Here is a 16,073-nt window from a genome sequence, read left to right as displayed (position 1 = left end):
GTGATAAAAAAGATAGAGATTTAACTTCGGCAGTCTCTGGCAGTTGAATAAAGTGTGGTTGATATGAGTAATGAGGTGTCCTTTCACATCTTCTGTTCTTCTGAGCTGTATTAGCACAGGGGACCTGAGAGCATTGCTATTGGTGAGAGACCAGACAGCCAGCATCTGTCTCTCTCACTCCTCCACTTAAACACATCCCCCCACATACACGTTCACACACTCTTACACATGCTCACACAGCAGTCCAGACATCTGGTGGGGCTCTACTGGGTCTTGCCACTGTGGTACTGGGACTCTTACAAGGACTAAAGATACTTCAGCGGTAATGACACGTCCCTATTGGCCAGACCGGGCAGAAAAACAGGAAGTGGGGACAAGACTGAGGGTCGGAGAGGTCGTTCATCTTGGGAGGGTGATTTAAATACAGTAGAAGAGAGTCACAGAGATACAGAGAGATATAACGTCCTCTGCCTGAGGCCAAGGTAGACGATGTGAGGAAATTTCAGGTATTCACCAGATTCCGAAGGGTAGAGGTGTTTCAACTATGAATTCAACATGGTAACTGTAATATGTCTATTAATATATGTTATATTTTTGTTAACTGTATGACACCCAGTTTCAACCAGTATTATTATACTGTATGTGCTAAATCAATAAATACAGTTTTTGTGCGATAACATCAGGAAAATATGGAAGCCAAGCACAGCCATGCTTCCAGTTACGTTTTTAAAGCTGTCTCAAGATCCTGAGTTCATTATCTTGACAACTCAAGAAAACAAGCTTGTCATCTTGTGATCACGAGTTAATTATTTTGTTTTACTTGAGAAAACAAGCCTTTTTTAAAAAAAATCCTTTGATAATGTCATAATCAACCCATTAACACGAAAACACAAAAGGGTGTTTTATTTTATCTCCAGACAGTGAGCTTTGCTATCTCGACATAATGAGATAATTGCATGAAGGTTTCCTCTCATTAGGGTACTTATAGTGAGATGACAAAGCTTGTCTTCTCAAGTTAACTATTCAATTAAATAATGCAAAAAAAATGCCCTTTTGTTTTCTCATGATAACGGGTTATAACAAAACAATGAAAAAAAAAATTCTCAGACATATTACTAGATTACTGCAGGGACACAGTAGTAATAATGGGGCGGTTGTGACTCAGAGGTAGAGCAGGTCATCCACTCATCAGAAGATTGGTGGCTCAATCCCTGGCTCCCCTAATCCAAGTATCCTTAGGCAAGATACTGAACCCTAAGTTGCTCCTAATGGCTGTCTCATTGGTGTGTGAGCATGAGTGAACAGTTACTGAATAACAGGTGGAAGCACGTATGTTAGCCTCGACCACCAGTGTGTGTAAAAGTGCTTTGAGTCGTCAGATGACTAGAAAGGCGCTATACAAGTGCAGTCCATGCACCATTACTAAAATAAAGCATAAAGCAAAAACAAACAAACAAACAAACAAACAAACAAACAACTGCATAGTCGTTTTTGATTATGAATTATCATAGCTCTCCACTTTATTGTAGTGTTAAGCCTGTATAGCCCAAACTGACATTTTTACCTGTCCTCTCAAATTTGAATATGTAGGTAGAAATGGATTTTACAAATGAAAATAATATACTCACTGGTGGCAGGGTTTCCGCCAGGGTTGAGAGTTACTCTGAAAGCTTGATGCCAGGTGTGGCGGCCAGGGGGAGCATCACACGGGTCAATGTAAAGCAGAACACCTCCAAAACCCAGCTCAGACAGTAGGGATAGCTGGACACACATAATACATATAAAAGCACAGTGAGCATCATTTGACACTTACAGTGCTTTAAAGTAAACAGGAAATAGACAGGAAATGGTTAAATGCATTTCCACTTGAGGACACGTTGGTTGTTTTCAAACAAGCTGAAAAAACAAAACTGACATATTATCACATATACTGTACAGTTGGTAAGGCATACCTGTTAGCAGAAAACTGCCAATTTACCCATACAGTATATTTCCAACACATCCTGAGGAAAACGTTTGGTTCCTTAATGGCTACAGTAAATGCTTTACTATGTTCACCACCTAGTTGCTAACTGTGTTTGTCCATCTCATTTGGTGCTGGGCAGGTAGAGGGCAGTCAGTTTTACCACAGACATTTTGCTGCTGGAAACAGGAGTGATGAAAGCCATAAGACTGAACAGCAAATGAGCGGGCTAGAGAAGCAAAAAAATGAGGTGGAAGAAAACACCCCGTGGAGCTGAGGGGGACTGCAGAGTTATAAAAATACTGTCCCTCTTCACATTAATAATTTGATCCATTGATAATATTGTTAAATTTCTAATTAGTACAGAATTAACAATATAGATTCATTTATAATAAAAAACGAGAAATGCAAAAACAGGATATTCAATCAAATTTACTTTCAATAATATATCCCAGAAAAGTTTTGTGAATCTGACATATTGTACCTGAGATCATCTTATTGCACTGGCAGACATTCAGTATACATTTGTTACATCAGCAAATACTTGTATTCTAATGTGTACTTGCAAAAGCTGTGGGGAACAGATGCACAGAGAGGATTTCTGCTCTGGATGTCAGTGTTAACAGTTACCCCTAACACTATCCTACAGATCATGCTCAGGACATGAAACTAAAATACTTGATGTCTCACTACATCTTCATATTGCCCAACCCCATGTATAGAATATTGACATTAACTGTTCATAACATGGGTGGCTATCACTTTTATGTCTGCTGGTGTTTTGGGCTGTTGCACACAATGTTGCAACCAATGTGCAGGACTGCTTTGTGCCACTAGTGGATTTTCATTTGATTTTGCCATCAATTTGATGAAGTGCATCAATTTTTCAGGTATTTGCTGAATCACATATTCCCATCTGGTTATTCTATCAATTGATTTTCCAGAAAAAAATACTGTATCACAATATACAGTAAATTGATATCATTATATAAAATGACATCCACCATGATAGAGGATTTTATATTACTTATATCATCCATTCCAATATATACATATATGGACTACTGGATATCAGTGGTTTTGCAAAGGTCACATTTTAAGTGATGCTTCTCTGTGTGATTGTCTCATTACTCTAAGAAAAAATAGCATTCAATATGCAGTAGGTGCTTATTTGTTTACATGCATTTCTGGATGGAAAATGCAGTGTCATATGCTCTTTCCAACCAAACTAGCTAAGGAAAAAAAAAAGGCGATAGACAGAGCTATGTACACAGCTCTGCAGCAGACAAGTATGCCTTTATATTTTTTTTTACTGCACACTGGATGTCACAGATGCCCTGCAAAAGGGTAGGGGAACAGTAGCAGCCCTTGAAACAGCAAGTACTTTTGGGAAAACGCAATGTGGAACAAATTACGTTTTCTTTAACATAATGAGAAGATGTTGCTAATTAACATATCTGCAAGTTGCAAAAATGCTGATACTGAACATATAAAATCTTTCCTGAAAACGTATAACAGCTACCAGTAAAATGTTCACTAATGACATATTTCAGCTTGTTTCTGCCAAAATAGGCACTCTTGCAATACTTCCAAATTTAATTAGGCCTATCTATTTTATATTATTTTTTGTATTTTATTTTTAAATCATGATCTTTCCCTAACCTTGACCAAAATACTTTTGTTGCATAAACCTAAGACAGGAGTCCGGACACTGACTCGAAGTTCTAGTGTCAAGGTCCTGCGCTTGTGCGATCGCCATCCTCCCCAACCACCTCCTTTCAAAGCATATACAGTACATAAATGTATTGTTTTGTTACATGAAACAGACATTAAGAAAGCAGTTTCATAACATATAAATGTAATTTCTAGGAGACAGAAGCCCCTATTACACTGTCTGTTCAATGTAGCAATATCACAACAGAGGTACTAACTGCCCCAAAACAATGTCTGTGTAAAAGGGACAGCTGGCAGGACAGGACCATAGGCTGCACGAGTGTGATGTTTTGATTGCGTATTATGCGTGCAACATGGCGCAGAGATTTAAAAAGTAGCTGGTAGTCAGCTGGCAGTCAGCTGTTAACACAAAAAGACTAACAGTGGCTGAAAATGTTTGCACTTTGGGAAAACAATGAGGTCTGAAAGCTCATTACCCTCTGAGCAGAGGACAAGATCAGCAGGCATATAACAGAGACGGTGGTAATATCTGTTTTTTAATCTGTTACTTATTCAGTCTTTCTTTTAAATTTGGTCCAGACTAATCATTGCTTGAACAGAGATGGACATTATCTGTAGTGGAACATCATTGCATCATGCTGGAAAAGGACCCAAAATTAGCACGTTCATCAAAGTGTCACTTTGCATCACTGCCATTCGGAGCCAATCAGAGGTGCAGACAAAATATGTCAAATCCTCATCGTACCTATGCCATAGGCTCTGTGCCAACGCAGAGCCTACACAGTAACCAATGCCATAGCCTGACGTGCACCTCCCCAGAAATGTAACTCCACATCTATTTTTTATGCTGAAAACTGTTTCCCTCAGTGAAAACAAAACTTTCTTTTATTTTTATTTCACAAAGAAGAAACAATAAATTATGAATACAGTAAAGCCCCCACAAAACAGCATTTTAGGTCTTGTGTGTGATATATCCTGGCTTCATCTGAGTAGAGGAAATCTCCGCTAGTTGTTAATTTTACAAAATTAAAAATGCCATAGGCTTGTGCTAGTAATGTTAGCATGTTGTATTTGTTTGGAAAAGACAAGAGCTTTGTCATGTTACAATGAAACTGTGTGCTTGAAATTGTCGTTATTAAGTTGTGTTTAATGTGTGTTTGGACTCAATTAAACTTTACAGCGCTTCACACAAACCGCCTACCTGTGTTATGGAGGTGTAACTGCAGAGTGACACAGACAAACCACAGCACAAGTATAAATGCTCACAACGGTGTAGGCCATATGCATAGGGTATGGCGTAGGCTCTGCATAGAGCTGACACACAAGTATAAATCAAAAGTATAAATAAAAGTGGAAAGTGAGCTTTAGTTTACAGCTGCGTGTGGTTCTTTGTGGCAAATTAATATAATACTGAACTGACTTCCTATTCATTTATTTCTTTATGTTTTTTGTTGTTGTTCATATGGCTGGTTGTCTTTTTCATGATGATCAAAGGTTACGCTGTATTGCTGTTTATTTAGCCCACATGAATGGTAATGATAGATGGAGAATAGTTGCTGGGTGGGTGGAAGTGTGTTACAGCTGCCACAGTGCACAGCAGTATTTCATTGTTGTCCATGGGAAATGTAGCGTCCTTGTTTTTTATGAGCGTGGATGACTATTTTATTGAATATGTGACACCAACCACGGTCATTCTCTTCTCATCACAACTCTGTCCTTCACTGGAAAACAGGGACACCACACACACACACACACACACACACAGACATACACATTTACAAACACTAACAGACACTCACTTATGCACAAAAGACACACAATATCACCCACTTATAATAAAACACGCTAATGCAGAGATTTTTATGCATGTACAACGCATAAACATACTGGTTACAAGCCATGTGGTCTGCACATTTTTGCACATGCACATGCATTCACATGGAAAAACTTGTTTTTGCACACTTATGTTAATAAGAACATGGCTACAGAGAACACTGATACACACATACACATGACTGACATTCATATGGACATAAATGCATTAAATATAATCATAACAAAATGTTCACAAATGTTGATTGGAGGTTACAGATTATAATGAAAAGCAAGATTCAATACATTTACTAAAAAAAATAAAATAAAGTGCAACAGGGTCATTGAGTGATTCTGAAATTAGTGGGTACTAATGGAACTCATTGACTTAAGCTAACATGGGCAAAACATGTGTTCTGTGTTTGTGTATCAAATATAAATGTAGCTGTAGGTGTAACATTGGGCCTGCAGTCACCGTCACACACTCATTAGTGAGAGTACAAGCCTCATCAATCATCCTTCCCCATTTATATGTAAAGGGCGATCATTTCTCTCTGCTGCTGACACACAGAGGCATTATGAGGCACACATGATCAAATTTGTCACAAACTGTGGGCGAGGAGGAAAAATGGGTCGGCAGCCTGTTGCTAGCAGGGTCCCATGTGGCAGGAGGTGGTCTGATTTAATGGCTTTTTAAAAGTCTAACTGTGTAAATGTAAATGCAGTATGGCGACCCCTCTTTAAACATTTCCTCTCCTTTTTTTTGGTAACCTCCATTTACTCCTGTTATGGCTCATTAGCCTGTCATTTACAACTAACCTCACATTCAGAAGTAGAGTAATGCTCAATGAATAAAGCAAAGGAAACGGCTTCCTTGTAAGTTTAGGGTCTACTGTATATTTATTAAACTACTAAAAGTGAAACTTTGAACTTCAGTGAAATGACAGTTGAAGGTCCAGTGTACAGGATTTAAGGAGATATACTGGCAGAAATGGAATATAATATTTGCAGTATATTTTCAATAGTTGATAATCACCTGAAAATAGTAATTGTTGTGTTTTTATTACCTTGGAATGAGGTGTTTATATTGACATATGGAGTGGGTCCTCTCCCATGGAGACCACAAGGTTTTTTCTACAGTAGCCCAGAACGGACAAATAAACTGGCTCTAAATAGGGCCATTCACATATTCCCATTTTCACATCAGCCACTGTAGTTCTCCTCAGGGCTGGGCAATTTGTAGGCTATATCGTGATACACAATATATATCGTATTATTTTAAAATCTCCTCTGAGTACTGTAGATGACTGAAATGCAAGATTATGAGATGAACTACATATAAGGTGATAGGGAATCTGTTATAAAAGAGGGGGCAATGCCATTAAGAGTCTTAAAAACCAGAAGAAGGATTTTAAAATCAATTCTAAAAGTTACTGGGGGCCAGTGAAGGTTATGTAAAACAGGAGTTATATGGTCTCTCTTTTTAGTTTTTGTTAAAACCCTGGCAGCAGCATTCTGAATGGTCTGTACTTTTGCAATTGCAGTTTTAGGTAGGCCAGTGTAAAGGGCATGACAATAGTCAAGACGACTGGAAACAAAAGCATGGACAAGCTTCTCAGCATCCTGCTGGCTCGGTAGAGGTCGTACCTTAGTTATATTGAGTAAATGAAAAAATTCAGTTTTGGTTAATGAGTTAAAATGAGCTTTAAAATTTAGATCACAATCAAAAATGACACCGAGGTTTCTGACTAGAGGTCGTGTCTGGCCCAATGGCAACATATAGACTGAAAACAACAAAGGTCCTAGGACACTGCCTTGGGCCACACCAAAGTCAACATTAATTGTCTCTGATATGTGTTCCCCAATTCTGACCTGAAATGAAGTGAAACCAGAGAAGAACTGTACCAGATGGACCCACCCATTACTCAAGACTGTGGGTAGAAGAGCGTGATCAATAGTGTCAAATGCGGCACTATGGTTGAGGAGGATCAGGACAGAAATATTCCTACTGTCGGCATTTACTCTAAGATCAAAGCAGAACCACTGGTGTTTTTTACTTTTGAAGCACCCAGCTAATCTTGTCCAGGAAGTGTTGATGTTTTTACTTTGAACTTGCAGCTTCTGGTCAACAGTTATTGTTAGCAGTTAGCACAAAGTTAAACTGTTATAGCAGCACCGTTAAACGTAGGGATTTATTCACTGTGAGCTAGAAATAACAAACAGCTCTCCAGTTCATATATGAACAGTATTAAGTTGTACTAGTGCTCCATGGTCACTAAATGTGGTGAAATAGTCATAGTCTGAGAATTACAGATAAAAACACAGCAGTTTCCTCCATTCAAGCTATTATTAATCCCATTACATTAAACTGTTAACGCATTCCGATTCAATGTGATAATCTATTCACTGTGAGATGGAAACAAGCTGCAAGCTGCAGTTGGTGGCAAAATGCTACTACATACTGATGCTATGAGAAACATGCCTCACCTGCAGCTCACACAGTGTCGCTCAGCAGAAAGTGGTCTGGATTGATGGAGTGGTGTGTGTGAGTATCATATTTGTGAGTGTTCTTGTGTGTGTGTGTGTGTGTGTGTGTGTGTGTGTGTGTGTGAGAGAGAGAGAGAGAGAGAGAGAGAGAGGGAGAGATCTACAGGAGAGAAAAAACAACAACAATGTGACCATTTATACTTCATGATATGGTCATTTTATTTATCCTACGTTGAACAAGCTGCCATACATCGAGAACATTCGATTTATCACCCGCCCCTGGTTCTCCTACACATTTGATACACTGAAGAAGTTTCAGATGGTTGCAATTTCTAACCTAACCGTTAGATGCCTCTAAACCCCACACATGACACCTTTAAAAATTGCCACAACAGTGCCAATCCAAGGACTCAGGGTGGAGTGGAGCAAAGTCTCTGAGAGAAAGTTAGAGCAGATGAGCCCGATCAGCTGGTTGATTGTATTTACTGCCCAGATGTAACTTTCCACATCTGGAGCGTGTGGAGGAGCCGAGCCCAATAAAAAACACCAACGCAGGGAGTGAAGGACAGACGGTGGGGTCTAGTTTCCCGGTGCGGCGCAGGGTGGTGCAGGGTGGCGAACCCTGCGCAGAGGTGTCGACAGATCCAGCTTGGCGCAGTGACAGCTTCTTGCCAAAAGGCTTCACCGAAGGTGCGCTAAAAGCTTGCCAGCTGAAACCAGGTCTACTGTCAGCGCAGGCAGAGCGCAGCCGGTGTAAGCCGAAGTTTGGCTGACCGGCGGACAGTGCGTACACGTCGCCAAAACCTCACAGGCAGGTCTCCTGAATGTCAGGCACATTAACAATGCAATAAATACCCAAAAAAACACTATTCAATGCAACTATCTGCAATCAGCACATAAATGTATCTCTATATCGACTGTCCCGTCACATCTGATGTCAGATCAAAGGGGATTGGCACCGTTTGGCACGTTTGGCACGTTTGGCACGCGTAATGGAAACCCAACCTGATTTGATTAACACAGCTGCAAACTAATGAGTTCACATCCCTCTCAGCCAACCACAAACAGCCACAGCATCAGATAGGGAGTATATATTCAGCATCTGTCATCTTAGAAAAGCCAAAAGAAAAGAAACCGAGTGAGACTGCGAGAGAGAAAGAGAGAGCGCACGCGCACAAGAGAAACGCAACATTGATTTACAATTGTGGTGACCTCCTCCCAGGCTACCTTTGCATCATCAGCCCATGGAGGTCTGCTCGCAGTTCCGTATATTCAGACACTGCGAGCAGACCTGCCGGACCAAAACGTCAGTTTCCTCCTGGGAGAAGTTTGGCCGTCTGATGCTGCTGCTCTCTTCTGCCATGGCGAATTGAGTAAACTCTCATTACGCCTTCGCGCGGCGCATTTAAGGGCGAGGAGAGGGGCTCATTTGATTGGTGTGATGTGTGTAAAACCCACTCCACACCTTCTCTCCTCCCGCTTTCCGACTTGCGCAGGTAGGAGGGACAGAGGTGGGAAAGAGGAGTAGCTGCGCCAGTGTGCACGGTGTGTGTGCCAAACTTGCAAAATCCGCCTGGCCACACCCAGTTGGCGAAGCCCAGGTGTGCTGCGCCCCCGCCGTGCCCAGTCTGCGAAACTAGAGGCCATAGTGTTCCTGTAAATGACACATTGCAGTTTTTTCCTGTTTATTCAGCTTAGGCTCTGTAAAAAACATATAATGGCAGGGAAAGCACTGTTTTTTAACAGTGTCTGTATTTTGGACAATTCCGTGATATTCTGTTTTTTACAGCTGACCCATTTTTATTGTCAAATTCTGAGGTTCCATCCATATTTTTTTGCATCATGGAAATCGTAGGGCCCTATTCTTGTCTTATTTGTGGTCTGATGAACAAAGAGAGGACATGAGCTACACAAGGAGGGGCTGAGCAAATGCTTTGCGTGTAGCTCTACGGTGGAATAAAGTGAAATAGATCAATGTATGGGAAACAAAGTGAAGTTCATGCATATGCCTGTTTGCCTGGTGAGAGGGGCTAAGGACAGAGAGGAAGAGCTGCAGGAGGAGGGTCGTTTTTTTGTTTGCTTGTTTGTGCCTTTTCCAGAAAACTGCCTAACCTAGCTTTAAGCTGTAAAGATTATTCTTGACCTTGAAAATAACAGTTTGAACAACAAAAAATCCCAACACAAGGTCACTTTACTAGTTTTTCTGAAGCTCTCAACAAAAGAGTAATTCTTGAATGTTAATTGTTGTAGTCTGAAGTAAAACATCTCTTTCGGCGCATGTATCACTTCAGTGTCAAGAAACTCACATATTTTTGACAGGAATTTGAGATATTAGTTCAATCGCTGCACTCTCTAGCAGATTAGGTTTGTTAGTTCACTGCACAAAGCAAAAACAAATGGGGATGAAGTTTTTAGATTTTCACGTAGAAAGAAGTTTTGCACTGGTCTTTGCACCTAAACCTGCGGTGTAAGAGAATATCAATCATGTGATATGACAAGATAGAATTCACTGTCAAAAATAAGTATGTTAATATGTTAATATTTATTGAGCCACTTGCCATACATTGAAAGAACTGTGTCAGACCCACTTACAGTATAAATTTCCATTCCTCTGAATTGCGTCAAGCCCACATGGAGTTTGCATTCAGGTTCGTGTAATTAAATTACATTTAATTTAATGGATGCTTTATAAATTAATCAGTAATTAACATGTAAGTACAGGTTTATGTTTTAATTAACAAGATTGGAATTTATATTTTCCCTGTCATCTTCTAATTGATAGGAGAACTGCTTTGAGCTGAATGTGGCACACATCCAGGCAGGAACGGGCCTAATCAATCAATGCATTGCTAATGTTATTTCTTATTAAAGCAGATGGATTCAGACATATCTGCACTGAAGGAGTGCGGATACAGGAGTCAGGTATGATAAATTTACGGCAAAAATAATACGAGGAATTAGAGATGCATGACTAGCCATATACATTAGGCCCTGTTCAGTAAAAATATCCCTGTGCAGCAAGCTGTACTTAGATATTTTAAAGGGCAGTGAGCTATATCTGGATGCAAGAATATTAAAATACCCAAGATCATTCTGAAAATTCAGTTTTATACCCCCTCATTATAGGAAAATCATTTTTTGAGTCATACCTTGCACTTATTTTCAAAGATCAAAAGATCTCATTCCTCAGTCTGGGTGGATATTTTTTTTCCTGCTGCAGGATTATAGTATCAGGTAGATCTCAAGTACAGCAGTAAATCACATGTGTGATTCCCTTATCAGCAGAGCAGAGCGGTAGCACTTTGCAGAGATTTGATTTGATCTTACCTTGTACAGCAAAGGTGCTTGGCCAAGCTTGACCACGGCAATCTGGTTGGTGAGGTTCAGGCTGTCTTTGGCTCTCCTGAGGTCGTCCACAGTGGCGTACTGCACATCGACCACCTCCCCCTGATGTGGAGAAACAGCACAGAGGCTCAGTGGGGTCAGCAGTTACTGAAATCATTAAAATTCTCCCAAGTGCATAATATGCCATCCAGATGGCAGGTAACTTATATGTGTTTATATGCCTCAATCAGCTGTGTGCTCATTGGCTTTTTCATGCTCTGTGGTTGACCTTACTCTGCATTAGGGCAGGGTGTTAAATCTTAATCATTTCTGACCAAAATGTGCCTGTAGCATAGAGGGTTGAAAACTGTTGAGTCCTGGGAGTTAAAACAGATTTCTTCATCAGATTTGGTTTACATTTAGTTTGAAGCAGATATTTCCAGTTTTAAATTAGCTAATTTGTACTTTATTATAAAAATTAAACTAAATTGAGTCCACTATTGGCTTCCAATATTGAGTGAATATAAAAGTCACTCACACAATTTTTAGGAAGAAGGTCAGTTTACTGTTCATGGGGAGTGCTAATCAGCTTGTGAAAACTGTTGTATATTGTCATCTGTGGCGCTGGAGAGGATTTTTAAAGATTCAGTGTATAGGATTTAGGGAGATATATTGGCAGAAATTGAATACGATATAAGAAGTATTTTTTCCTTAGTGTATATTGACCTGAAAATAAGAATTGTTGTGTTCTCCTTACCGTAGAATGAGCCATTTATATCTACATTAGGTGCATTTCTCTGTTTTTGGAGATCACAATGTTGCACCACCATGTTTCTACAGTAGCCCAGAACAGACAAACCAAACACTGGGTCAGGATAGGGCCATTTGCGTTTTTGCATTTTTTTTGTTGAAAGAAGCCCAACTGCAAGGAAGGAATTCGAGCCGGGAGAAATTTTAGCTGGTTGAAATCTGCAATTCACCAATAGACTCACAAATCACACTAAAATCTTACACACTTCACCATTAAGGTCTGAGAAAATAACCCATATGATGTTACAAGATTTATCTCTGCTTGAGCTCAAAGATGAAAATCAGTAAAAATCCTGATTACAAACTTAAGGGTTGTGGAGCTTGAAATATGTGGATGTTTACCGGGATATGACAAACAGACACTCTGGGGTTGCATCCTGGGAAATGTAGGATCCAGCGTTTCTGGAGCTTGACCCATACAAGAGATAGTCAGGTCAAGTCAGGATATCTTGCCCTCTGCTTCTGACCATTCCTTTCAAAATCTGTCTCTTGTGAGTTGAGCTTGTGAGAGAAGAACAACACTAAGTTGCTGGAGTACCCCTTTAAACACTGCCGTGTTAAAGAGACTCTGAAAGATTTTTTAGAGTTTTTTAGAGGAATTACCAATAACAACAATTATACAAATTGCCAGTGTGTAATCATTCCTGATGTAGGCATTTTAATCAATATAACAGCACTTCAGTAGAATCTGATTACCACCCGTTGGAGTGACTTTGGCCAAGTGTGTGTGTGTGTGTGTGTGTGTGTGTGTGTGTGTGTGTGTGTGTGTGTTTTTTGAGGTGTCTGTGTGTGTTTTTGTGTATATGCATGTGTGTCTCTGTGACTGAGCGGCTGACTGAGTTATCATCTTCCAAATTAAAGTGACCTAGAAGTTGTTGAGGAAAGTCAAAGCATTACTTTTTGGGGTCTCTCTCTATCCCTTCTCCCCCCTCTCTGTTTCTCTTTGCCCCCTCTCACTCTCTTCCTCCCCTCCCCACCCCATCACTGCATCACCTGGGCCTGATTCATTTTTCATGTGGCCAGGGGGCGAGTGTAACACGATGCTGCAGTGGAGAGTAAGTGAGGGAGAGTACAAGATAGCGCCTGAGTCTGTGTGTGTGTGTGTGTGTGTGTGTGTGTGTGTGTGTGGAGAAAGAGAGAGGGAGAGAGAGAGAGAGAGAGAGAGAGAGAGAGAGAGCGCACATCTTTTGCATCAGGGGAGCCCAGGAGAGGAGAGCGAGGGAGATTTATCGCTCCTGCCTGCATTTGCATCATAAAAGTCCTCCATTTAAACTGCAGACCATGGAACAGTACAAGACGCAGCAAATTGAAATATAGGAGAATCTCTATACGCACTTTGATGGTGCTGCTTGAACTAGATCCATCTCTCTTTCCACTCTCCCTTTTTTCTTTCATTTCATTTCATCTCACTGCGGTAATGAAATTAACAATGTAAGTGGTCTCTGTCTGGCTGACGCTGTGAGCATCATTCACATGTTGAGATGATGAATATTTCCTCTTAACCCAGTCAGGCATTCAGACAAGATTTTGGTTGAGTTTTTGAAGGATGAGAAGAGAACCAGTATATCTTGGACCCTGTCAGAGTCCAATACATTTGAAAAGTTTTACTGTATAAAATGATAAATATTAAATGTATTTGCCACAGTTTAATTCTGGTGTTTTTAAACTGCATTTAGTTCAACGTGGGAGATTTAAACTCTCCACCCAAAGCCATGCTAATACAAAGCTTTAATAAGAGTTTGTTGCCTTTTAACGGGGGTTTCCTTACAGGCTTCACAGACTGACAATATTGAAGCTGATGAGTAAAGTTATATCTGCACCCACATCATAACAGAAAAAGCTTCAATTGACCAAGGACCTAACTGGACAACAGAGGTGACACATTTTCTAAATGTCTTCATATTTTTTTTTTATCCACTTAGAAGAGCTCGAAGGGAATCCAAACCTATCAAGAGATGATGTTTAGGCAGAGACAATCCATGAGAAAATAATGTTTCTGGAATGTGGGGAAAAAAAAAAAAAAAAAAAATCAGTTAATTCATTGGGCCGACTGCCTGCAACTTTAAGGTATAATGTTTACTTGTAATGTTACTCAATGCAAAAACCCCGCCATTTTTAATATCCCACTGAGAGAGACTCTCACTCCAGCCTGTTTTTTTTCGTTCTTAAAATGTTAACATGCAACCTCATTCTGTGGACGATAAATGAGGTGCAGACTTCCCTCTGTGTTGATGATGAGGAAATACAGCGAGAGTTGGACTGAGCAGTGAGAGACAACAACCCCCGCCCACATTTAAGAGTACTGTTTGTGGTGAAAACGCTAGGGACCTAGGGTCTAGGTAACATGTCTAATGCCTGGTTCACACGACACGATATCAGCCTGATTATAGCCCGACACAGCAACGTACAGTGTTGGCATGGATCGTGAATGACAAAGAGTGTTGTACACAATAATCCATTGTTTCATCTCGGGTAGTGTTTCATAGTAGACGACAACTGATGCCATGTCTGTGACACCTCACAACGTTCCATCAGAAAGTCTAGCATGTCTGATTTTCTTTTTGTCGTTCACGATTTCTCCCGTCACTTTGACCAATAGAGAGACAGAGGGATAAGCTGCCGTGGACAACTGTACAGCAATAGGAAAAATTATGGCATTAAACAGCAGAAGCACTTTAGCAACCTGCTGAGTACTGCCATTAGCATCAAGCTAGCAAAGAATGTAAGAAAATTAAAAAATAGTGGCAGGGCTTTTACTCACCAACACTGCAGAGGCTACCAGCTTCATTTGAAGCAGACTACATTATAAATGGGCTGTTATTTATTAATCCCTAAGTATTTGTATATTCTTCTTCTTTGAGTTAGCTGCTAACTGCTATCAGGTACTTTTTAAATCTCTTTTGTTGGGTCAGATGATGTAATCCTCTCTCTCTCCCAGTTTCAACTACTACTACTAAAACAAGTGTGATAACAGCGATGTCATGTGGTCTCCTCAGATGATGTAGGACAACCACCGCTCAACCCAGCTTAGTCTTGGCAAGGTGCTGGAAATATCAATAACTCCAAACAGAAGAGACTTTCACACACTTCCGTCTATGCAATATTCTGCAGTAATACTGCAGAGATCTAAGTGTGTAGAATTATGTTTCTGCCATGTGCTCTCCTAGGAAAAGTCCCTCTCCTTGACAATGGTTTATAAGTATGTTTCAAGTCCTACTCTCCGGTACAGGTCTTTTTTAGTCACACGTAAACTTTAACAAATATGGGCCCTGATATACATCAAATCCTAATCTCCACCAAAATGAATGGGGAAAAAATTATGCAGGGTACAAAAGAAGGTACATAGCTGGAATGGAAAAAAAGGAAGCATGACTCCCTTCCCTGGTCTCTCTTTCTAAATAGAGTGTGTAAAGGCAGGGAGAATGGTGAAGAAAAGAGGAGCAGCCATGCAGGGAGGAGACAGAGGAGGTCATGGATTGTTTCTGCAGTCTACTGATTGAAGGCTGCTCAAATCCACCCTGTAATTAACTCTTATCACATCAAGTAAATGAAGTGCCTTCACAATCACACTGTCATTATGTCAGACAACAAGGAGCGGCAGGCTGAAAGAGGGCCAGTGTTGGGAAAGCCATTCACAAAGTCTTCACAAGCTACCAGTTACTGCACCCGGCAAGAGGCAGAATCACAGTAAATCCTAATTATAGAGATATAGTTTATTGATTACAATGACAAAACTTTTTCAAGTGGTCACCTCATACAAAACCATAAAAAAAACAAAACTGCAGAGATAAGATGAAGCTGGAAACATGTAAATCTGCAGAAAATCATTGTCTGACTGTAATAAAAAGTAGTAAAATACAGTGTGATGTATGGGCATTGTAGAAGTGATCAGGCTGCTATGGAAAATGTAATAATCCAGACACTCAATCACTTAATATTTAGTAAGATTCATTAATATGACAACTTCTTACTCTGAGAACCCACCAGTGTGAGTGTCATTCCC

At 40.2% G+C, this 16,073-nt stretch overlaps 1 protein-coding gene across 1 annotated transcript in view; it reads right to left on the bottom strand.

Annotated features, from left to right (window-relative positions):
- LOC125895872 (inactive N-acetylated-alpha-linked acidic dipeptidase-like protein 2) overlaps nucleotides 1-16,073 on the bottom strand; it is a 791,425-nt gene that overhangs the window by 332,996 nt on the left and 442,356 nt on the right. The window contains exons 7-8 of the mRNA XM_049588047.1: nucleotides 11,264-11,383; nucleotides 1,629-1,761 (exon numbers count right to left, since the gene is read on the bottom strand). Of these exons, the coding sequence (XP_049444004.1) occupies nucleotides 1,629-1,761; nucleotides 11,264-11,383 (253 nt within the window). The remainder of the gene's footprint in view (nucleotides 1-1,628; nucleotides 1,762-11,263; nucleotides 11,384-16,073) is intronic.

The sequence above is a fragment of the Epinephelus fuscoguttatus genome, linkage group LG10 (assembly GCF_011397635.1).
Source record: "Epinephelus fuscoguttatus linkage group LG10, E.fuscoguttatus.final_Chr_v1".
In the NCBI taxonomy this organism is placed as follows: Eukaryota; Metazoa; Chordata; class Actinopteri; order Perciformes; family Serranidae; genus Epinephelus; species Epinephelus fuscoguttatus.
This window is presented reverse-complemented; position numbering and strand designations above follow the sequence as displayed.